At 52.2% G+C, this 24,785-nt stretch overlaps 1 protein-coding gene across 2 annotated transcripts in view; it reads right to left on the bottom strand.

The window, feature by feature from the left end:
- Ldb3 (LIM domain binding 3) overlaps positions 1-22,682 on the bottom strand; it is a 58,228-nt gene extending 35,546 nt beyond the window's left edge. The window contains exons 1-8 of one of the 2 annotated variants that reach the window (XM_051206893.1): positions 22,600-22,647; positions 22,365-22,483; positions 13,453-13,604; positions 12,896-12,971; positions 6,999-7,021; positions 5,721-5,924; positions 1,405-1,574; positions 942-978 (exon numbers count right to left, since the gene is read on the bottom strand). In XM_051206893.1, the coding sequence (XP_051062850.1) occupies positions 942-978; positions 1,405-1,574; positions 5,721-5,924; positions 6,999-7,021; positions 12,896-12,971; positions 13,453-13,604; positions 22,365-22,457 (755 nt within the window). In that variant the 5' untranslated portion in view covers positions 22,458-22,483; positions 22,600-22,647. Of the gene's footprint in view, positions 1-941; positions 979-1,404; positions 1,575-5,720; positions 5,925-6,998; positions 7,022-11,266; positions 11,635-12,895; positions 12,972-13,452; positions 13,605-22,364; positions 22,484-22,599 lie in introns of both variants that reach the window. The other variant, XM_051206892.1, reaches the window with a different exon arrangement.
- Positions 22,683-24,785: the final 2,103 nt, after the last annotated feature.

The raw sequence follows: 24,785 nt of genomic DNA, 5'->3' as shown, positions 1-24,785 counted from the left end.
TTGGCAAAAATACAAGTTCAACAATCAAATGCACATGGAGTCCCAGCTGGCCCCAGAACCCTACTCTTCTAGAGTTCTGTGGCTACCATGTGTGGTTAGCAAGTACAGAAAGCTTGGCTCAGGGTATAACATGCCTTGGAGTCCCAGACCCTCCCAGAGAGGCCATCACAGGACTCAGGGGTCCCAGACAGACTGTCCAAGAAGAACATGCAGATGACATCCTCACTACCAGAAGCAGATAATCACACTGCCCCCCCCATGCCTCACCATGGAAGGCCCTGACAGGTTCCAGTGGGTTTCAAAACAGCCATGCTCCATTCATGCCCAGGGCTACAGCTCCTAACAGGGCACGGGCAGTAGGCAAGTGGTGATGGCCCCAGACTTGCCACTGACCAGGAGACCATGCCCTGAGATGCCTAGCCCTATACAAGCCCCTCCTTGTGCCAAGGGCTTGTACTTCCCTGAAGCAGCTGTTATAGCTTGAGCAATTTATAAAACTAGTGCCTCAGTGTATGCATGGGCCAGCGGCGAGTCTAGGGGTCAGGTATGCATGCTTAGCATGGCCCTCCGTGTGCCTGCTCGTAGTGCCAAGCCTTCAGACTCACAAGGGAATAGGCCCAAGAGGAGTTTGCAGGTGAAGCGCTGGCTCACTGCCCTTACAGGAAGAAGTGTCCTCATTCTCCAAAGCCCAGCGAAGGCCAAAGCAGCCCTGCCCCTGCCCAGGAAGGGAGCCAGGACAGCCTAGAGTCCTCACACCTGTGTCTACCCACACTGACCTGGGAAAGCCACCCAAGCCCGAATCTGCTGGAGCCCTTTAAGGGCTGAGCTTTTCAAATACATAAACACGAAAGGTTCTTTCCATGAGTCATGTGGCCTGGGGGCTACCCGGGGAGGGACAAGATTAGAAGGCAAGGCCATGGAACCCAGGTCTAGGCACCTACCTTGACCTCCGCAGAGTTTCTTCATCCGGATCTTGCACTGTGGGAAAAAGAAGTTGGTCAGGAGGACTCACCGTGGACATAGGAAGAAAGTCCCACTACAGCTTTGAGGACAGTTAGGTCCCCAGGAATCAGCCATCTTGTCAGAGGGGGCCTTGAGAGTATGCATGCCAGGCCTCCTCTGCCAGGGGGAGTTGAGAGGGAGTGGCCCGAGAAGGCGCGCAGGTCCTCATCTCCCAGTCATGAGCCATCACCTTGCAGGAAACTATATGACAAGGCTTCTGCTCATGTCTGGAGTTAGGGGTTAGGTAGAAGGCCCACCTAGAGGCCCAGAGCTCTTCCCCATGGCCAACTCTCTGCCAATGTCAGTTAATCATCAAGGGCAGCTTCTATGGGCTTTAAGACTGCAGGAGCCAGGCCACTCTGTCTCACCCCTTCTCTGTCCCACTTCAACTCTTCCACTCACTGTATTCTGTCCCTGTCATCTGGGCCAGGATGCGGAAGGAGCGAGACTGTAGGTTGGAGGACCGGCGGGCCCACTCATCAGCCTCATCTTCTGGCTTGCTTTGGTTTTTGATCACAGCCTGGTACACCGGAGAGGCGCTATCCACAGCCAAGTCTTTCACTGGGAGGCTCCTGTAGGGCAGGAAGGGGTGTGGGTGGAGGCCAGACTGGAACACAGACCCCCTCCACCCCTACCCCAACTTTGTTCTCCCCCTGTGTTTCCCCCACACACACATCTGTACCCACTGTTTCCACCCACTATTATCAGAAGAGCTGAGACGCCTGGAGTTTCGGTGCTCAGGGGTTCAGAGGTCAGGGGAGGCCCAGTGGGACCGTGGACTTCTTGCCCATGAGGTTTCTATCCTTCCTGTTGGCCCCACTCCAGTGCTAACCCTGGACCTAAACAAGTTCCCACCCCACAGGCTGGAGTCCCTTTAGGGAAGGAGGAGGTAGTTCTCCTTGAAGTGATTTTGGCTTCCCTGAGCCAGCTCTGCGTGGGGCAGGGTGGGAACAGCCTGCCTGAGGGACCTGGAGTCCTGCTCAGGACCCATCCAATGGCCTCCTCACACCCACAGATCCAGACAGGGAGCTGCCAAGGCCTTGTTGCTGGAAGACGCCTGGGGCTTCTGGCTCAGCTGCAGGAGACAGCCTGGCTAGCTACAAAGTGTTATGAGAAACAAAGCGGGAAATTTTGCTCGGCACTGGCATGATCTGCATGGATGGTGGGGGTTATAGCTGGGGACGGAGGCGGAGTTTGGAATAGGCTGCAGGCCTGGTCTCTGCCCCGAAGCCGCATAGTCTTTTGAGGGGAATCTGCTGATATTCCCTTAAGCTCCCAGGGTCTGACATAACAGTAGGTGCTCAAAATTCTTAACTGAATTAAAGTATCAACTCCTGCAGGGATCCTCTCAGGTGCTGGAATTTCCACCTGACTGGAGTTTTATGGATCAGACTGTGGATCTGTGTTGCCCAGAAACTTTCTCAGCTGTCAGAGGCGCTCTCAGCCCAGGCCTAAGGCAGTAACAGCCTACCTGCTAGCCCTTTCCTTAATAGATGTTGAAACTGAGGTCCAGAGAGGTCAGCTGACTAGTGCCGGCTATGGCAGACAGGGGCAACATCGAGGGATGACTGAAGTGGTCCAGCCCCCCCCCCCGCCCAGTGTCCTTTTTGTTCCCCTTGTTATTCTTAGTCTTTATTTTGCTTTTATATATTCATATGGAAACAATCTTGCTATGTAGCATGCTCCATTCTCCTGAGTGCTGAGATTACGTACTACCTTTTCTGGTTGACCCAGAGTCTTTTCTATCAGGTGTTTTATGGTCAGGAGGCTCAAAGGCCACGTCTGCCTACCAGGGACTACACAGCTTAGATGCTTTGACCACATGGAGACACAGCCCAGTTGGGGCATGTCCTAGCTCGCACCTTCCTGCCTGCCTCCATCTGCCCCAGTGGGGACTAGCTAGCAGAGAGAGGATGCCCTAGGTGCACAGGTCTTTGACTTTCTCTGCAAGGAGCTGGGTTGAATCGGCCTAGTTTCCCAGGATTGGTTCCTTAGGGTGAACTATGAAAGCACAGACAGAGAAAGGATGGCGGGCAGTGGCCCTGCTCCCACTTCCCTAGAGAGCAAGGTACTGTCAGATTGTGATAGAGATGGGTTCTCTGGGGTCTGTCCAGGGAGAGGCTCACAACTGCTCGAGAAGCAAAGACTGGATTCTTGTTCTTCATGCGGAAAGCCATTTCTTGTACAGGAAAGATTCTAAGGGTTCCTGAGGTCTTTGGGAACAACCAGATCTTTTTAGTCCTTGCAGGCTCTGGGGACTGGCTTCCTAAAAAGAGCAGCCTTTGACTTTGTCACCTTCTGGCACTGAATAATCGCCCAGTGTGCATTCTGGCCCCCAAGTGTGCCATGTTCCAGGGAAGCTAGGAAAGTCTGGGGAAACCTCACCAAAGCATGGCCAGGAGAAGGCAGGCTGGGGTGGGTACACTGTGAGTGCCAAGTCTAGATTTCCATAGCCACATTGACATGGGTGGTCTCCGAAAGACAAGCATCTGCCTGTGTAAGATTGCAGAGGATGTCGTGTGGCTGAGAGGTGGATGTGAGGGAAAAGGTGGACAGAGCACATGGGCTGACCACTTGTCCTCAGACACATTCCACCAAGCCCACACACCATCCTGCAACTGGACAGATGACAAGACAGACACTGCGGGTCTACTTACGCCAGCGGCGATGCCCTGCCAAGCAGAAGGGAACCCAGCCGCGAGTGCGAGTGCGCGTCCATCATGGGATAGCAGAGGGGCAGCGCACGCAAGAGAGCGGGGTTAGGACCAGAAATGAGTTAGGGGAGTGGGGTGGGTGAAGGAAGAAGAGAGAGAGAAAAAGAAAACTGTCAGTGAGGAAAGAACCGTGGAAATTAACAGCAGAAACGGAACACGTTATGGCCAGGAGGGTTCCTCACTGGGCCATAGCAGCATCAGCTCAGCGCGCTTGAGTTAAAAGGAAGGGGAAAGGTTGATCCTTTCCAGGCACGCTAGCAAAAAGGAGAGGCAGGGAAGGGAAGGGAACAGGTGGAGACAGCTAGATTCACCAACAGAGCACCATAGTCTCCAAATCACAGGTGCCCCGATAGTAAAATCAAAAGTAGACGTTATCCTAGTGTGCAGTAAATACAGTGTGATGAGCAGTTCATCCATTATTTTCCACTTGACTTCCCTTTGGTGACTAACTTTTTTTGAGGGCACACCAAGGACCAAGTGACAAATGTTAACAGGAAATCTCATTGGCTTTTGGGTTTAGTCAGGCAGACTTGTTTTTCTGGGTATACATGAGCTAATGTTTTTGTTTGTTTGTTTTGTTTTGTTTTGTTTTTTCCTGCACGGTCATTTTCCTTCCTTCCTTCCTTCCTTCCTTCCTTCCTTCCTTCCTTCCTTCCTTCCTTCCTTCCTTCCTTCCTTCTTTCTTTCTTTCTTTCTTTCTTTCTTTCTTTCTTTCTTTGAATGAGTGACTTAAGTAAATCAACACAGTCCAAAAGTCTGCAAAGAGCTGCCTGCTGTCATGAACTCTGCTGTTCGGACTAGTGACTGCAAAATGGACAACCTCCACCCCCTGGTGGTCGAAGGGAAGTAGTGCCTCTCTAAGCCGAGGTCAGGCTTTCCAGAATCAGACCACAGGATGGGTAGCTAGCTGGGTGCCTTTTCCTCTGGCCTCTGCATGTACACCATGACCTCAAGTGCTTGTCCTTGCCCTATAGAAACTGCCTGGGACACTTCTGTGTTCCTCTTACAGTATCTGCTTTTATAGCTTCAGAAAAAAGTTTAATGTCCCTTAGACTTTTTCTCCTGAGTTGCTGGGGATTTCTGATCCAGGGATAATATTTGCCTAGAGAGGTGAGCTATGACATTCCCAAGCATAAAGTAATGACCTGCTCCCTTCACACCCCCCACCGTGTGTGTGCGTGAGTGTATGAGTGTGTGTGTGTGTGTGTGTGTGTGTGTAAGAGAACAGATGAGAGACAGATAAAAACAAGAAACAACAATGGAGAGGAGAAAAGAGACAGAGATACAGGGAGGAGATGAAAGATACACAGAGAAAGAAAGAGACAAAGACAAGATAGAAATTGGGGGCGGTGAGGAGAAGATAGGAGAAGAGAGAATGATCTGTTGATGCTTGAGTAGTACCAGGTTCATCTGAGTTTCTACCAGCTTTGTCCCTAGTCCACCCTCAAATTCCCCAACCAAGCGAATAGTCCAATCCCAGGAACCAAGGACGCTGTAAACTGTTACTCTGAAGCCAGGATTCCTGGGGCAAAGAAGAAATGAGAAATGCCCATCATCAGGCTGACTGCCAGTAGTACCTTGGATAGTTAGCCCAACGCCTCTTCCAATAACAAGCCCACCAAGTGCTGGATTGATACCCATCACTAGAAGAATAAGACAGTTCCTGCACTCCCCCCGGTGTGGCTTTAGTTATGAGAGGCCTGGGGAGTCTCCTGTGCTCCTTTAAAAGCACAACAGAAGTCTCATCGACCCCAGGAAATGCCGAGTCTGGCAATCCCTTTGAGGAAACACAACATTCTGCATTTTGCCATTTCTCCTACAGCTGAACACAGACAGGCAGATTCTGAAGAGAGAGAGGGCAGCACATCCCGGAAGTTCCTGGTGAAGGCTGGTCCACCCCCTCCAGGGTCCTGAACCCAGGAGGCACTAGGTGAGGAAGAAAGCTGGTCCTGTTAGCGCTTGGTAGCCTCCTTAGGTAGGCGTGCGATGTTGGGAGGCGCTTACCCACTGAAGTCACTGCCCTGGGCCTGGGCCTGCCCAGCAATGGCATCCATGATGGCGTCCTGCGAGTACATGCTGATTGGGGTGTTGTACTGTGCATGGATGATGGTAGCCTTGCCGCCCAAGCCCTTCACCTCAATGGGCTTGTGGGTGGACAGGGCTGAGTCCTTCAAGGCACTGGGGTTGAAACGTTCCTGGTAGTCGGCGCTGAGGAGGGCAGGCAAGAAAGGTAGGGGGTGGAGGAGGGAAGGGGAGGAGAGAGGGCAACAGGTGATGAAGGTTACGTGGGAAATCAAGGTCAGGATGCTGGTGGGAATGTGGAGAGAGATCTCCCAAAGCTGAGGTCTTGACTCAAAATAAGTTACCCAAGTTCTCCCACTGTGGGCTGCCTGGGTGTAGCCAGAAAAATTCTTAGCACCTCCCAAAACCCTGTGCAGATGATCTTTTGTTTCCACCTGAATCAACTCTCCCAGCTCCCTTTCGGGGGCTCCTTCAGCCTGAATTCCCTTATAGTCAGTGGAGGCACCAGGCGTGGTGCACACTCCCACCACACACAGCAGGACGGAGAAGCAGACACAAGAGGGTTTGGGGGAGTGGGACTTGGGAAGAGGACAGAAGCTGGGCCATGTGACAGAAGAGGCAGCCACACAAGCAGAGTCTAGAATGTTCCAAAGGCGAAAAGCGGTCACACGGGGCAAACTTGGAGATGCTGAGGTTCTAGCAAAGTTTCTCCATGAAGGGGCTTATCCTGCTGGTCATTGCACTGGGACTCTGTTCTTCCAGATCTTTCTGTGCATGTACTTGTTCCTTGGAGGATGGCTCAGGCTGCCCAGGCGCCCCCAGTCCAGCATGCTATAGCTTGCCAACCTCTACCCATCCAGGTTCTTCCCATTAACAGGTAGATGCATGCTCAAGCAGAGATAAAATCACATGTAGTCCTTCTCAGGGGTCTCACTGGGACAGAAAAGTCTTCAGACCCACACAGGCCAGTGACGGTGCAGCACCCCCCACACACCTGAGTTAGCCTGCAAGCCTTAAGCTGCTGGAGCAGGAAATTGAGAGCAAAATGGAGACATCACATAGATACCCATCCCTTGCAATGGGTCCCCTCCATACTCCAGCAAACACCCATGCAGGCTCATCCAAGGCACAATGAACCTCCACTCATACATGCACATATGCACACATGCCGACAGGCACACACCATCCACACCCAACAGATGGCAGGTGCATGCTGGAATGGCACACAGAGACACACACATGCTGTCCTTGGATACTAACTTGGCTGGAGAATTGGCTATCACCTGGAAGGAGAGAAAAGGCAAAGATAGGGCAGTCAGAGTAGGACTTCTACTGGGGAAGCATGGGCGTCGGGGCCAACTTCAGACCATCTTCACGTCGTGAAGGAGGCTGGACTGGCAAAACTTCAGGCTGAGGAGTAAGAATCGAGGAAGGAGAGAACATAGAACCAGGGATCAGAGTTGCTAGAACCACTGGTTTGGGTGGAGGCACCAGGACTCCCTCCATGGTGGTCCCCACCACGCCCAGCTTTGCCAGGGGGAAGGGATTTCTTGTCTGTCTCAAGAACTGCTGTACAGGTATGTGGGTCATATATGTATAACCTGGCTGTAGACACTGGAGAGAGAGAGCTGAGACAGACACATGACTACCATGGCCGTTTCAAGAAGGGCCCGAGGCCCCAACTTCCTTCTGGCTAGATCCCCCGAATGTGAAAAGCCACAGCGTAGCTCTGTGCATAGGGGCAGCTTATGCATTCATGCCCCAAGGAGGCATTGCAATGCTGTTGTGTGCCCTACAGGGTTACCCATGACCCCTGGGTCCTATTCTCTCTCCCAAAGGACAGGCAGGCAGCACTGATCACTCCTCCTGGAGCAGGGAGTAGGAGGTTGATGTAGTCTCCAGTGATTGCTCCAAAGGCCTTGTGGGTCAGCAATGAGGCAGGTGGAGTGCATGTCCAAGGCTTGTGCAGGAAAGCCCTCAGCAGGGGCCACCTGGCATAAGCAGCTCTGAGGGACCCTATCTTCATTCTGACAGGACAATGAGCCTTGTGGAAATGAACTTCTTTGGGGGAAGTTCTGTTTGATGCTTTAAATGTAGATCGCCTGTGGTGGCAGACCCTGTGGCCCTGTCTGACACTCCAGATGAGAATATGGAGGAGAGTGGACATTGTCTCCAAATACATCTGCTTTCCTACATCTGCCCACTATGAACTCTGGAAGAAGAAACCTCAGCCCCAGTTAGCCTGGACCTGGTCATCCCACAATCAGGGTCCTGGGAAGCCAAGAACTTCCCACCCACCCCCCCAGAGATCCAGTGATATATCTATCTACTCAGGCCCAGGTCCCCTACTGTCTTAGAGCTGATAAAATTCCTTCTGTCCTCCCATGCTCAAAATAGCCACAAGTGGATCTATATTAGGAAAAGGCCAGCTTGGCTTGGCCATTTCTTCTCCATGTTTGGCCAGTGCTGACAGCTGCAGGGTCAGTCAGCCCTTGTGATGACCAGCCAGCCCAGTGTCCCCTGCAGAGGGCAGTGTTGACCTGATTGGTGGGGGTTGCCTCTGCCCTGTGCAGCCGCCAACTCCTTCTCTGGCACTAATGCCCTCCCCCGCCCAGGCTCTTGCTCCATCCAAAGGCTTGGTTGGATGTGTGCAGCACACACAGTTCAGACAGGGCCTAAGCCGCAGATCTCAGCAGGGGGCACCAGGATTGCAGGGCCTGCTCAGGGGCCCTTGCTCTGTGGGGCCGAGGAAGGCTGCCTTTCAGAGGAGCACTGGGGCCTGCAGGTTGTTTGGGTCTTTCTGCCCTTGTTCTCCACTGGTTCTCCTCCATACCTCCCCAGAGACCCAGTCGCCAAGAATCACACCACAAGTTACTCAGAGGAGAGCAAGGAAGGGACTTCCTTTTGGAGCGCAACAGGACAGAGGTCAATTCCTAACCTGGACTCTTCTCAACATTATGACTCTGGGCAAGCTCTTCCACCTCGACCTTATGCATAAGGTTCTCTGGTGGGGGCACCAGAGAAAATGGATCCACAGTTGAGAGCACTGGCTGCTCTCTCAGAGGACCAGAGTTTGATTCCCAGCACCCATGTGGCAGCTCACAACCATCTATGATTCCAGTTCTAGGGGATCTGATACCTTTTTTTTGGTGGTACACAGACATACATGCAGACAAAACACCCTCACATGTAAAAACAGGATTAAAATGAACAAAATACATAAAAAAGGATGAAGTGGGCATTTCCGCCCTGCAGATGGGTTATGCCAAGTAATTGTACCCTCCGTCTAAGCCTTCAGCACAGGATGTATGCAGTAGATGGGCACAGTGAACCGCCAGCTCTGTTGCTTTCAAGCAGTTAGATACTTGGCAAAGCAGGGGTCTCAGCCCAGCAGAGGTCCCAGCTTTTTCTGCCTACAACTGTCAGCACTTACAGCATCTGCTCTTACTTTGAATGAAGCATCAAGCTTCCAAGATACTGTTGGATCCTGCTTCTCCAGTTATCAAATGATAAGTTCTACATTTACCAAGTAGATTTCTGGACAGCATCTGCACCAAAGGACTGGTACCCGAGAGTCAAGGGGTGTATGTGGGGGGCAGGGACAGGACCCCTACCTCCTAGCCTTTTCTGTTTCATCTCAAATTAAGATGGAATTGGGCAGATGGAGTGCTAGTTCTGCCCGCCTCTTACTAGCGGTATGATCTAGGATCAGTTTCACACTATATCTGACTTGTTAAGATGAAGGAAATCAATGCCCCCTTCTGAAGTTATTGGCAAAGCCAGTTCCTATGAGGCTGGAGAGATGGCTCAGCAGTTAGTTAAGAGCACTGCCTACTCTTCCAGAGGACCAGGCTTTGATTCTCAGCTCCCACATGGCAGCTCATAACTGTCTGTAACTCTAGTCCTAGAGAATCAGACAGTCTCTTAGATATGCATTCAGGCAAAACACCCATACACATAAAGTAAATTAATAAGAAAAGAGTCAGATCCCAGCTCAGAGTCAGAGCTCAGCCATGGAGGCATCCCATCACTGCAAGTAGACTTTCCAGGGGTCCCAGTCAACAATAAAGCAATTTTCTTGCCTGGAGTGGGTCCAGAAGGTGCCAGGAAGACCTACCTACCCATCAGAGGCAGGATAAAGAGGCCATCTTTATTCTACCATTCCTAGAATTTTCCATTTCTTTGCTGGGAAAACCTTGGCTTGGGGAAGCCATGATGTGCTAGACACTGGCCTTGCTCAGATTCCAGAAGGGGCTGGGGAAGTTGAGAAACCAAAGATCTCTAGTCTACTGGACACAGAAGAGCGAAGGAGGGTGTGGCTGGGGCCACGCTGATGGGACTCCTATGTTGCTGACTCTTGAATTTCTGCTGGAAGACTCTAGGCAATGAGCCCATAGTGAATGTGTGACAAGTGCCATTGTCTTTATCCTCCCAGTAACTGAAGACAACCATGTGATTCCTTTCACGGAGACACTGGGCTACAACGCCTCAACTCAGCTGGCTGTGCTTCTAGCACCTAGAGATAAGAACACGCCTTGTACAGGACAGTAGCAGAGTCACTGTGAGACAAGAGGGAAGAGAGACCTGGCAGTTGATACATGCGCATATGTGCATCCCTCCTTTCTACCCTTCCAGTGACCTTGGAGTTTTACTAGCTAGACCGTGGGGATCAGAAGTGGGTTGTTTCCCACGACCACTTTCTCCTCAGAGTTCTGCTTCCTTGCAGTCTATCCTAGCCTGGGTCAGCCCTGCAAACCTCCTCTCCTCACACCATTACCCAGTCTCTCCATGGGTACTTCTGTTGCTTCTTCCCCCAGGTAGCCTTAGAGAACTTCCTTCCTTCCTTCTTTCCTTCCTTCCTTCCTTCCTTCCTTCCTTCCTTCCTTCCTTCCTGCTTTCCTTCCTTTCTTCCTGCTTTCCTTCCTGCTTTCCTTCCTTTCTTCCTGAGACAAGGTCTCTATATAGCTCTGGCTGTCCTGGAACTCACTTTGTAGACCAGGCTGGCTTTGAACTCAAAGATCTGCCTGCCTCTGCCTCCTGGGTGTTGGGATTAAAGGCTCATGTACTACCATCGCCTGGCTGAGAACTTAGTCTCTTATCTCTAACTCTTCCTTGTTCTTGCCTAGGGCCCCCAGGGATGTGGGGTCTTTCTTGTAGATCTTTAGTTCCAAAAGGCAGTGAGATGGGGTGAAAATCTTGGGGGTCAGAGGCTCCTGCATGCAGGCTTAGCTTGGCCACCTAGTAGTTGGACATCTGGACCTCAGCTCAACCTTTTCTGAGCCTCAGTTTCTGTATCTGCAAAGAGCTGGCATATCACTCCAGAGTGGTCATACAAAGTGGAGATGTGCCTGGCTGACAGCCAATGTTGGTAGGATCCCTGCTGGTGTTGCTATGGGCTGCTACTATCATGGGTGCAGGGCTGGCTGTGGTGAGGCCTGTTCCCCCCCTGACCACCTGACCAGGCTATTGTAGTGAGCACCGATGACCCAGGTGGCTCCAAACCAGACAGCAGGGTGCCCTTTACCTACCCTCCTAGGAGTCCAGCACCTGAGGCCTTCCCTCGGAGGCCCATCTGATACATCTGAGCCATCTCCCTCAGGGTCTCTGCTGAGTACAGGCCAATGGGGTTGTTATATTGCCTCGGTTGCCTGGGGCCTGGCAGAACTTTGGGGCTGACTGAGCCCTGTACACCCTCTGGGCTGGTCTTAGCCACTGGGCTGCCCTGAGGAAGGACAGACTCCGGGACCTCCGTGTGTGGGGCGCAGACAGAGGTCTGGGAGAAGGAGGAGCTAAAGGTGTCCCCGAACTCCAGGGTGCCCGGGGTGCCTGGGCTGGCCCTCGCCTCAGGACTGGGGCTGGGAGTCGCCAGGCTGCCGTTCGTGTCCAGAGCGGGGTCCTGACATAGGGCAGCACCATGCAGGGGAGAGAGAAGACAGTGGTTAGAGGCCACACATGGCTGTGCTTCTAGGTGGACTTGAAACAGATGTGTTAGTGTGAGCATCTGTAGCCCACCACCCACAGTCTGCAGCCTGCTGCATGAAGCACCCAGACGGGGCATTACAAAGGAAGGCCCTCAGCAAGAGGAGCGGAAGAGGGAAGCCTGGGATTCCTGGTCTACAGGCTGGCATCCATCTAGGCAGAATGCGAAGTTCCTCCCAGAAAGCCAGGCCTGCCCCCGAGGTGAAGGAGGAGGATGCACAGCTCAGGGGAGAGTAAGGTATCATTATCCTGTCCATTGGCCCCTTTTCCCTTTGAATGGGTACCCTGTAAGTGCAGACAGGCCCCCGGATTTACTGACCTAACCTCGAGAAGACCCTTCATAGCCAGGGTTGACTGACATTTGGGGTGGAGGTACAGAGGGAAACCTAAGGAAGCAACTGGGCTATTTGGCCATCTCTATCTACCTTAGCAATTTCTCCCAGTAGCCCTATGTCCAGCTCCCCAATCTATCCAATCTATGACCATCATCCCACCATGACTCTCTTCATCCCATCTCACCTACTGTCCAATCTCCTCACTGGACAGACTGTAGTCAGTCTATAGTTGTAGTAAAGAGTGAGTGGAGGAGCTATGCATAGGCCTTCCCAAGTGTGGACCCTTGGACCACAGGGTTCAGATGCTTAGAGAAGGTTTGGGAGGCCTCTGGATCTAGTGATGAGATGTGGGGCCCCGGGCTCTGCTGCCCCTCCACTCCTGTCCTAGCCTCTAAGACTAGAAGAACTTCCTAATGGACAGAGGGGTCTGTAGCTGTGAGGGAAGGGTAGACACTTAGAAATTAGAAGAATCTGTGTGGAGGAGAAACTCTGAGGGCCAGTAAGGCCCTGTATACCTGGGAGTGTCTCCTGGGATGGCTGACTCAAGCTGGGGCCTCTTTACAGCAACTCTAGTCTCAGTGTCCCCAGACAATGAGGGTCAGAGCCCTCTAGACAGACACCTGTTTCCTGTCTGGCTAGAACGCTGGCCCTCTTCTCAGTACATTGTTTTCCAAACTGGTGTCTTCTCAGAACAGTTGCTGGAGCCGGGTTGAGGCCAGATAGACATCCCCACAACTCAATGTGTCCTAGGTAAGGGTCGGCGGTGGCAGGGGCAGGGGCAGGCAGGCAAGTTTATCCAGGAACCACGGATAAGTGGACCCCACTGAAGCGGTCAGCACCTACCTTCTGGTGGGGGATCACTGGCAGTGGGGACTGGATTGGGGGCGCTGCTGTGGAGATGGCAATAGGACGCTTGGACCTAGAGAAACAAGAAAGAAGACCCAGTGAGAACATTGGCGCCTGGCCAACAGCTCCTGGGGGAGACCGAGAGCTGGGCAGTGGACTCGCAGGGCCCAAATGCACATCACCTCATGCACTAGGCCCTCGAAGGGAGGCCCTGGGCTTGACCAGAATAAGGAATCATAACCCCAGCGGTTTTCATGTCAGCACCCATGGGCCTCTTCAGCATGGGGTGAGGGCAGGGCTGCCCAAGGAAAGAGGAAGCAGGGTTTCCAGGTCCAGCCCTCCATATCCCTGTGGCACTGTGGTCATGCTGTCTGTCTAATGCACTTCCGTCAAGAGAGGCAACGGTAGCTTGGCCATGATTTCGGCCCATCCTTCTTACACAGTTCTGTAGCACAAGGCTAGACCCATGCAAATGCTGAGGGCAGTCTCTCTTTTGTCCCCATCACAGGCCTGCACCACACCCACGTCCCCTTCTCTGGCAGTGTTCCACCTACTTCTGCAGGGTGAGGCTCAGGTTGTAGCTGGCAGATTTGATCTTGTTCTGGGCGTCCAGGTGGGTCATAGTGTCTGTGTTGACACCATCAATGGCCACCACAAGATCTCCTTGGCTGAGCTGGGACTGGGCTGCCTTGCTGCCTGGAGTGATCTGGTTAAACAGCAGAAGAAGGGGTGAGTCAGGTAAGGGTCACCTGTAGTATCCAACAGATACCCATTACAGTGCTTATTCCCAATGGCCGACGCTGGCTGCTCACCACGCCTGTTTGTTCTTCCTCACCTGGCTTCCACTGCCTAGGACTTTTTGACAGCCATCAAGGGACCAGCTCTGACCAGTGGAATGATGGTGGAAGTAGCACACATCCCTGCCCGGTCTTTCCCTAGCAACCATCACTAGAGTACTGCACGTTGCTTGTTGACTGACTAAATGCACAGGTTTGAGAGGAGGACAGCCAAGTTTCTAACTGGAAGGGGCCTGGATCCCAGAGTCACTACCTGAGGCAGAGATGGTACATCAGGCTTCCTAAATGAGGAATACATTCCCACTGTGCTAGGCCATCGATATTTGGGGACTACATGTTGCACCAATTAACCTGTTACCCCTGCACTCTGCAAAGCCATTGAGAACTTTCCAGTTCAAGAAATGAGGGAAGACTTAGTTGGCACCTCCCTGCCCTAGTCATTCTAGTCATTGCCAGACCAAACGACAGCATAAATGTCCCCTCACAAAAGCATCGGGACAGATACACCAAAAACTACCAGAGCCATTAGCCCTACTTGGGTGAAAGTCAGGCAGGCCGTGAAGGAAGGCAGGCTTAAGGCTCTCTGGCTACCTGCATACCTCTGGAAGGAAAAGTATAATTATGAAGCTAGTTCCTAATTCCTGTGCCCCACTGACATCCAAAAATATTTGTCTGGAGGCTCTGTCTTGGATCGCACAGAATGCCATTGACACTCTACTCTGAAACTGCATTCTGGGATGTAGGGAAAGCTACACCCACTATTACTTGGGAAGCCATGGTGGCTTACAAAGAACTTTCAATGACATCATACATAATACCAAATTTTGCATGGCAGCCCCTTAGTAACAGTACTTTGGGTGCTGTGGTGACCCTACCCACAGTGATCTGAGATGAAAACTTCCGGAAGGTTTAGTGACATAATTTAGAGTGGTTTGATGGAAATGGCCAGAATGACACTAGCAGCTCTACTCTGGAAAATAGCTCATGGGTTGTCACTAAAGGGGACTACCTTCAATTTCTATGACTCCCAATGGAATGTCTCAGTCTCTGATAATATCACATGGAAGTGTTCGTTTTTGTCCCCAGTATAAATGGTTACTGATTGAGGAGACATGCAAGGGGGACAATCTGTTAGTGTGTGGAAGTTATGCATAAAAGTATTTTAGGAGCTGACCCTATGACGGTAGGAAGTCCCTGTATGACATCACATGGAATGTGACACAGGCCATATTATCAGTGACATCCTAGGAAAGAGGAGGCTCTGAACACCTCCCACACCACTGCCCAGATGGCTGGAGGCTATCCCTTAGTATTGTCCCCTTACATGCCCACCAGTTAGTTCTCTTGGCATCTCTGACCACATCCTACCCACCTTCCTAGCTATACCAAAGGAATAACACTGCCTATTAACACTGCCAGAAGCTGGATTTTGGTTAAGGTCTGGGGACCATCTTAGAAGGCAATTACAGATGACCTGGGGGTAGCCCCATGTTCCATGTGCCAAACCTGTGTGGGCCTCTGGTCGAGCTCTGGGAATGGATGAACGCCTCCTGCCAGGTTCCTTGAAGGGAACTATACACACATCAAGGTACCCTGCAGTCACTGTGCCCAGAAAATGAGCGATTTTGTTGTAGTCATACCACTGCCCAGAAGTTGGTCCTGTGTCCACCTGCCAAGTGCTGGAACTAAAGGCGTGGGCTATTGCACCCCATTCCAGGTGTCTTCTCACCTGGACCTCAAATTGCCAGGCAAGAACAATAGAGAAATGAAAGCCTGACTGGCCAAGAAAACACACCTGATTTCCACTCTCCAGACGCCAGAGGGACATCATAGAACTAACATTATCCCCTAGTTCATCACCACCGGGAGCCCGTGGTGAGAGAAGTGTGTTGCTGTCTTGAATGCAGAGGTGGAAAACGCTGACAGAGGCTGGGGAGATGGCCTAGTCAGTTAAGCGTTTGCTGTGCAAACATAAAGATCTGAGTTCGAGTCCTGACACACAACTGAAAAACAGGGGTAGGTATACACTTGTAATCCCATTGCTGGAAAGGCAGAGACTGATGGATTCCCAGGGCTTGCTGACCAGCTAGCCTATCTGAGTAGGTGAGCCCCATGTCAATTAGAGACCCTGTCTCAAACAACAATGACTTCTGAGGTACAATACCCAAAACTGTCTTCTCGCACACACACACACACACACACACACACACACCAGTGAGGAAGAACACAAGATGCATTCCTAGACAAGCCTCTCGCTGCTATGCAGAAAGCCCACCAGTCTCCTGGCTGTTTATGCAGGGCTGTGCTGTCTCTAACAACTCACTGTAGTGATCTTTAAGCTGAAAGAATATGAACACCCAATTCTTATCGTCACCGTGCAACCGTAACATCCCATTCTTCCACTTCAATCACGCACCACTTTCATTACTCTCCATCCATCAGGCCGTCTTACGTTAGAAGCACTTCAAAGACAGATGAAAACACCCAGGGTAAAGTTTCCAGTGCCATGCTGTCCTAGTGGACTGCCCATGTCCCACAGCTGGCCTCTCTGTGGCAGGACATTCCCAGAGAAAGATATCTCATTAGTAAAGCTGCCCTGGGGTGTGTCATCCCCTAAAACGCTCTCCATAGCAGGACATCCCTACACAAGGACACCCCCCAAGTGCTTCTATCTACGGAGAAGCAATTGTTCCTTGCAGCAAATAGTTTGCGGTAGGACAGAGGGAAGCAGCTACCAGTCTCACATAGAAGGGTGGGGCTTCAAAGACACTGCTAGGCAGTATGGGAGTGTTCCGAGCATGATAACCATGTAAGCAAGGGCACCAGAATGACATCCAAGGGCGGCTGGGCGTGATCAGTTAGTGCCAGCTGCAGGCCATCAGAAACACCATGTCTTTAGAGCTGCCTGGTGACATATTTCTCTCTAGAGCACAGCCAACTTGTACTTATCCTCCCCTGTGCCTGGCCCTGTCTGATATCCTCAGGCGTGGGCTGGGGTAATCCTTGCTCCAGGGGCCTGGTTAGTAGTCAAACATTCCAGAAGGCGTCACCAAGCTGGATCCCCCTATCCCTGGCGTCGCTGGCCCTGCATCTGTGTCTGCCCATCAGTGTTCAGCTGGCCTGGCCTTTGGCTGCCCTAAGCAGGGCCCAGTGTCCCTCAACTGGGGGTGAAGTGTTCACATGTAGGGAAATGTTCTTTTCTACTCAAGTGTCCTTAGAGAAGGAGACTAGATGGAGGCAGGGATGCTAAAGACAGCCAAGGACCATCCGATCCCTTCTCTCCACTGCACGAGTAACTTCAGCAGGCCAGGGGAGGGGACTGGCACTGTTGGGCCCTTGCCTAGAGCCGGGGGGGGGGGGGGTCATAAAAAGTTTAGTCCACGCATTTCTTCTCTAACTTTACATTCTCCTTTCTCTGTTGGCTTTGTCTCAGAAAAGACTCGAAGCACACTTGTTATTGGAGATATTTTTTTTTATTTTAAAAAAAGGTTTTCTATATCTTTTTGAGCATTTAAAATTCTCTCTAGATGAGTGTTACATTTCTATCTAATTTTTCAATTGTTTCAAGCCAACAGTCACTTTTCAGTGTGGAACAGGACAGTAAGCAGAGCCTAGAGAGGCCTCAAGGTGGGACACCAAGTTCAAACTGGGCCAAGATCTGCCACTCGGCCCATGCATGCTGGGCCATGACCTTAAGGAACGGGTCCCAGGAGCACTGACCTGTACCACGTAGGTGATGGCAACAAGACTAAAAGGGCCCTCCCTTACCAACTGCTGCTCGCCAGCCTTTAAAGTCCTGGGTGTCTTCTTAAGCACTGCCCAACTTGTGCCCAGAATATTCCTCTTCTAGACCCCAAATGTGTAAGCCAGGTAAGGACAATAGAGAAATGGGTGCCGTGATGCTCAGGAGGACACGTGTGATTTGCGAGGCACAGCCCCCTCCCCAGAGGCAGCACAGCTGATGCCATGCCATGACCACTGTCATGCTAGGAGGAAGGTGAAAAAGAAAAGCATTGGGACAATGGTGGGTCAAGTTAAGCCTGCTTTGGTTGAAACTTCACACATTCCATTGGGTGTCAAGAGCGTGGGGCCTTCCTTGGGTGTGTTGTGAGGATTGCGTTATTAAATAGTGTGCGACATGAGAATGCTGAGGAATTGAGAAGATTTTGATGGAATCTCCCATCCCAGGGAGCTTGAGTTCTGGCCCTGACCTCCTTCTCCCTAGAAGCTCCAGAAAAGTCAAGGATAGCATTAAGAGACAGCAGGTATGTGATCGGTATGGCTGTACCCCATGGTATCTCGAGAAACAGGACAAAGTTGACAGTGGCTAGTCCTGTGCAAGCCTACTATTCCTAGAAGTATGTAGCAGGCATTTTGTTCAGGGTCCCAGAGAAACAAGGTGCCATGCAGTGGTTCAAAATTCCCATTCCATGACCTCCTGATCTGCTAGCTCCCCGGAAGCAGAGAGGACAGCCGGCAGCCTCGCTGGGGCCCCTGGGTTCTACAGACGATTTTTAGCATCGCTCTCCATATTCAGAAGCTCATTGTACAACTTTCCAGGTGTGGTGTAGCTGTCATAGGACAAGTAACGGCCTAGAAAGAGTGGAACCTTCCCAACCCCTCCTTCAAAGTCTAGCAGGGATTCCCCCTGAAGTCCTAAGTGCATTTTAACTCTGGGATTAAACTACCACGTGCCAGGCCGGCTCTTTTCCCATCTGGCCTCCCTTGGGGTCTTGCCCCAACTCTTGCCCTTTCTCTGGAAACTTCTGTCTCCCATTGACCTCAATCTCTATTCCAACTCTGGTGTATAAATCAGCCAGACTCTCCCATGCCCTGCTTTGTTTGTCCAAACAGCTCTCATTTCACCTTCTATGCTATCAGAGTTCCTCCCAAGAAGCAACCACAGGTCTCTACTCCTCTATTTCCCATCCTTCACTCATCTGGGTACCTGGGCTTGGGTCCACACATACCAATGATTGGTGTGTGTGTGTGTGTGTGTGTGTGTGTGTGTGTGTGTGTGTGTGTGTGTGTGTGTTGTGGATCTTCTTCTGTCCGGATCCTGACACTTTCTCTCTACTTCTCTAACAAATCGTCAGTGTTCTTGTGTGCACTTGGCCCTGGAAAATCTGCATCACGCTTCCCAGGACAGCTCCAGTGAAAGCAGGAACCTGGCTCTAGCAGAGTGGAGAAGCCATGTTTGCGAATGTGAAGGCTAGAAGTAAGGACTGGAGTGTCTTCACAGTTGGGGGATTTCCTCCTGTCCCTGGTGCCTATAGACTCCTCACATCTGCTGTCCCCATAGTCTCCTGTCTCCCCATAGTATCTGCCCGCATTCCTGTCTGCCCATAGAGTTGCCCTTGGCTTGTGTTCTGGTTCAGGGACCTGCAAGAGCCCCTCACAGGACCTAGGAGGCCTCTGGCCTGCTTCTTTCCGGACATTTAGGGGGTCAGAGGTGAGATTGAGTCACAGGAGGACCTGGAGAGTTGAACCTTTAAGAATGCAGTCTCCAGTCATGACTGTTCCTTATCTTCACTGCCGGGTAGTTGGATAGATGGTTGCCTGACCTTCAGCAGCACTATAAACGGCACGGCCTGTCAGCACTGATAGGCGCTGCCGAGAACAGCTCAAGATGCTATGCTCCAGGGGCCTGGAGATTCCAGGAATTGCCAGCACAGCCACCCCCAGAATAGTTTCAGACTGTCCTCCCGTCCTCTCCCCAAGGGTCCTCTGCTCTCACTGTCCCCACCTTAACTGAGACGGTTCAATAATACTGAAACTGAAACCAGAGGAGAGGCAGAAAACCTCTGGACTATGGCCCAGGCAAGCCTGCCAGGTAGGATGGAGATTCTGAGAGCAGAGGCCTTCCAATAAGGAGGCAGGCCTGCCCCTGCCCACAGCTCCTTTGCACACTAGCCTCAGAGCCAGCCTCATTTCCACACTTGTACCCTCACAGGTGTGAACAGCCCTACCCCATTTCATAGGCAAGATCACTGAGGCCGTGATAGAATTGCACAAAGACATTTGCTTCTTTCCTAAGGTGGAGGGTGCCACAGCCATGAAGGGGTAAGGCCCCGCACTTAGCCTCAGCATCTGGCCAGAGGCAAGGGTCCTGGTGAGGGCTGGGCCTGTTGATCGCTCCCTCAACTCTGCTTCCTGGAGAATTGGCTACGGTGAGGGAGGGGAGAGGGAGAGGGCAGCTCAGGTTGCAAGCCTCTGCACCTGTCCCGGATAAATAAAGGCTTTGCCCTCCATCCTAGTGTATCTCTGCCGATTCTCAGGCTCAAGCTCACTGAATGAGAGTCTTAAGGGGTCTTCTGTTCAGGTTGATGCCATAGTGCTTGGGTGGAGGCCATGGGCAAGGTGATACCCAAGCTATCATCCAAAATGCAAGTGGCAGCTGCTCTTCTTGGGAGGAATGCATACCTTCTTTTGAGAGAGGCCAGCTTCCACCAGTGCCCGGACTGACAGGCAAAAGACAAGCGGGGAAGTTAGGGCACGCAGGACATTTGAGTGCTACCCATGGGCATCTCTATCCCATGGAAATCTTAGTTTGCTGGGCTCTGAGCCGGTAACCCCAGATTTCCCGCCTGATCACCCCTCACAGTTGCAGTGACTGTGCCCTGAGCAAGGAACTGTGGAGGAACATGGGCAGAGTTCTGACCCTGTGTCTCTGTGAGCAGAGTGTTTCTAATACAGAAGGATCTTGTACCCGTCGGCCGAAAATACCACAGGCCTAGTCTTCACAGTGTCTGTCTTGCCATCAGCACTGAGCCTGAAATGCCAACGTCCATTGTATCTGTGGCCACTAGTTGTATTTTTCAGGAGACAGCAAGACCTGAACACCGTTGCTCAGGCCACCCTGCTTCAGGTGGTTTGAGGTATGTATCAGAAATGAGCCCATCTCCCAATGCCCTGGCTTCTATTTTTAATTGTCTCCCTAGCTTCCAGCTCACCCCAACTACCCCCTCTTTGATTGAGGACATTCTTCCTACTATCTAGCTTAAAGCCTCTATGCTGCCATTTAAGCCCTGGCCATCTGGGGCCAGGTGGTGCATAGGTCCTGAGTGAGGTCATTGGCTTTTCTGGGTGCCACTGATCCTGGGGATGAATTTGTTCCCTTTAGACAGAGCACGGAGCACCAGCAATGAGTCTTAGGGATGGTGGGCTCAATCCTAGGCATCCAATCAATCATCCCTCAGACCAGAGGGCACTTGGGCATGATGAGAGAAGCCCTATTTTATACAGAGAGGAAACCTACCGTCACAGCAGCAGAGATTGTGTAGGGACTGGGTTGAGGGTGGTCACTGGACTCACACACCCACATGTCACCACATTGTCTCAGAGAATGTACGTCGTTTAGGGTGTCCTCTTAATAGGGGCCCTGTGGTTTTCAAGGCAGTAGGTCTGGAGGACAGACACTTCAGATCTGCAGCTGAGAGGTGAAGGACAATGTCCTTTCCCAAAGACCACTCCACATGCCTAGTGATCTGAGGACCAAGGCTGCTTCAGCTCTGCCCCTCTGTCGAGCACTTTCCAGGCTTCCCCACTACCACTGAGTGCTAGCCCCAGGTCCAAGGCAAGTGTCTGCCACTCTGTGGGAGATACAGCAACCCAATTCTGCCTGATTCCACCCTCCAACTTCACAGTGACACCCTGGAGTCTAACCCTGCCCCTTAAACCCAGATCAGTCCTGCCAGGGGCTCAGCCACCAAGCAGGTTAAACTTGTTCCCTGTATGCTTCTCAGTACCCTTAAGCCATGGGGCCTTCAGTCCCACATCTACCAGGACTTGTGGGGTGCTTTATCTAGCCAATATCGAGCAGACAGCAACAGGTTATGGCGGTAATTAAAGCCACTCCTCTCTTCCTTTCAAGCATGTCTACTTTTTGTCTCTGGGCCTCAGTTTCTCCAACCCAAATGGGAACCGTCCTCACAACACACGACATTCTGTGCCATTTCTATTGGGCAGTGATGTTCCTCACAACACGCTACAGGACCCAGGGCCATTTCCCCAGCCTAGCAAGAGCAAAGTCATGAGACAGGCAGCCCTGGGCTCAAGTGAGGAAGACAGGCTCAGCCCAAGAGCCAGGTGACATGAGGTTCTTGTCAGGCCCACTATGGCAGAGAGAGGATGGGCTGTTGTCTTCTGTCCAGGGACACCGGAGACAGGCTAACCTGGACTTATGTCAGGACAACAGGCAGCAGGGACAACGATCTGCCCATCTACCAACCTGTTAGCCGCCTTCCTTATGCTAGGAATGTTCTTCCCTAAGCAACTGTCCACTTTTAGGGAAGGATCCCAAGTTTAGGAATACCCCAAGCCTACCCTGCTAGGAAAGGGCTTAGGAAGGCCCTGCATTCTCTGCCCACAGGCCTACCCACCCTGCGAACTCAGCATTTGCTCCTCTACTCAAAATGCCAGCTATTTGTCCATGACATCTTGCTTAGATGGGCGAAGTCCAGAGAACAAGCTGGAGTGAGCAAATTCAGCTGTGGCCAAGATCAGACCAGTCCAGTCCTAGACTTCAGGCCAGGAACAGGCCAGGCTCTGCTTTCCAAGAGCCCTGGGAAGACAGACAGACTGACTGACAGACAGATGGACATGAGCATGCCCTCTTCCAAGAATGCCCTGCCCCTTTGGGATTAAGGCTAGGGACAATGTTCACTTACCCGGGAGATAGTGAGGGGCATATTGAAGTCCTTGCCTCCTTGTAGGCGGAAGCCCCAGGGCCCAGGCCCAGTCAGAGTCACACTGTAAGACATACCGGTACTGACAGCAGTGGCTTCCTCTGCAGACAAATAGCACAGAGTCAGGTAAGAGAACACTCATGCACCCCATCTTTCCAGCCCATATCTCTGCTCCTATCTCTGTTCCTGGCCCCAGGACCCCGAGCCCTGGCCTTGCCTGCTGTGTCCCTTGCTGCCTGGCCAGGCTGTGCAGAGCTCCTGGGAGGCTCCTAAGAATAGCTGGGAGTGCATGCCATCGACACTGATATCTGCCCTTGTTGCGCCCATAAATGGACTGTAACCCAACACTGGGCCCGCCTGCCGGTGGCCTTGCAGCCACTCTACCATGACTCACACAGCTAATATAGACCCTGGGAAGAGGTGTCAGGCACCCAGAACACCCATCCCCAAGGGGCAGGCAGAGAGGACTGGCCCCCTTTGTTCCCTCTGCAGAGCCCATGCACCCTTGTTCTAGTCAGTGGGCCCACTGTGGATCCTCCTCTGGGTAGGGGTTTTGCTATTCTGTTGTTCCTGGTAAGGACCGTGAGTTGGCACCTTACCCATCGTGGGGCCCTGTGGGGCCCTGGACTTAGCTTAGCTTCCTGCAGGTCTGAAAAACCTTCCATTCCCAAGAGTGCTGATTGACTCCCGGGTCACTTTTATGGGTCCATACATAAAAATGACCATGAAATGGTAGTACTTTGAACATGGCCAAGTACAGGAAAGGGCCCTTCACACCAGTTTCTTTGGGGTCCTAAGACGCTGCCACCTTGGATTGTAAGAGCTGAGGCTCAGAGAAGTTAAACACATTCCCCAAGGTCACACAGGGAATGGACTCGGGTCCTACTGGAGCCTGGGTTCATTTCAATGGGACTCAAGTCAGATAATGGGCTCCTGATGGCTATAGGCATCTTCCAAAGTCCTGGCCTGGAGTAGGGTGCTGTTTGACCCCTTGGGAAAAGGTCTGAAGCCAGGTCTGGGGTTGTCCCACCCCTCTAGACCCTCTGGGGCCCAAGCAGTTATTCCTGGCTCTCCCGTCTCATTTGTGCCCTGGAAAACTTGACGGCAGCATGGAAAGCTACAGCTGCCAGCACTGCACGCCAGGCTCCATGCCCTTTGCGCAGGAACGACAGGGGGTAGGGAAGAAGTGCCATTTGCTCAGCTGCTAGGACACAGAGCCAGAAGGAGAAGGGAAGGGAAGCATGTGCGGCATGCTCAGCCTATGCTCCAGAGACAGTACAGAGACTTGAGGTGTCAGCCATCATGACATTTGCATTAAGATGCCCCAGAAGCCCGTCTTCCCCCAAGAGAGACTTCAGATCGTGTGTAACCTGGAGATAGATTGAGGGTCATTCCAGCTCCCAGCTCGGGAAACTGAGACTCAGGGGAGTTGGCATCTTGCTGGTCCTCTCAACCACACTAACCTGGAGGACTCAGTGCAGGCTTGGATGTGAGTAATTTCCTAATTGCCACAACTCCAGCCCTATACCCTGAGCCTGGCATACATAGGGAGCACGGTAAGAGTATTAATATTACAGGGTTGCTCGGCAATTTGCTCAAGGTCATAGAAATAGCAAGGGGAAGAAGCCGGGGGGAACGTGTGCTCTTTCCCTCTGTTTCATCTGTTTGTACTATGCAACTCCACCTTCATGGGCTAGGAGGTCAGCACCCATCCCATCCCATCCCTCTCCCACCCCATCCCATCCCTTCTCCCATCCCATCCCATGCCATGCCATCCCATGCCATCCCATCCCTCTCCCACCCCATCCCCTCTCCCATCCCATCCCATCCCATCCCTCTCCCACCCCATCCCCTCTCCCATCCCATCCCATCCCTCTCCCATCCCATCCCATCCCTCTCCCATCCCCTCTCCCATCCCATCCCTCTCCCATCCCATCCCATGCCATCCCCTCTCCCATCCCATCCCTCTCCCATCCCATCCCATGCCATCCCCTCTCCCACCCCATCCCCTCTCCCATCCCATCCCTCTCCCATCCCCTCTCCCATCCCATCCCTCTCCCATCCCATCCCATGCCATCCCCTCTCCCATCCCATTCCATCCCTCTCCCACCCCATCCCATCCCTCTCCCATCCCATCCCATCCCATGCCATTCCATGCCATCCCATCCCTCTCCCATCCCATCCCATTCCATCCTATCCCCTCTCCCATCCCATCCCATCCCTCTCCCATGCCATCCCATCCCATCCCTCTCCCACCCCATCCCATCCCTCTCCCATCCCATCCCATCCCATCCTCTGCACCATCCCATCTACCCCTAACTCCATCCTTGTCCCCCAGGCCTATCTGTCCTTCTCAGATGGGGAAGATTCCGCCACACAGCATAACCAAAAAGAAAGGGGCTG

This window comes from Phodopus roborovskii, unplaced genomic scaffold, assembly GCF_943737965.1.
Source record: "Phodopus roborovskii unplaced genomic scaffold, PHOROB, whole genome shotgun sequence".
Lineage (NCBI taxonomy): Eukaryota > Metazoa > Chordata > Mammalia > Rodentia > Cricetidae > Phodopus > Phodopus roborovskii.
This window is presented reverse-complemented; position numbering and strand designations above follow the sequence as displayed.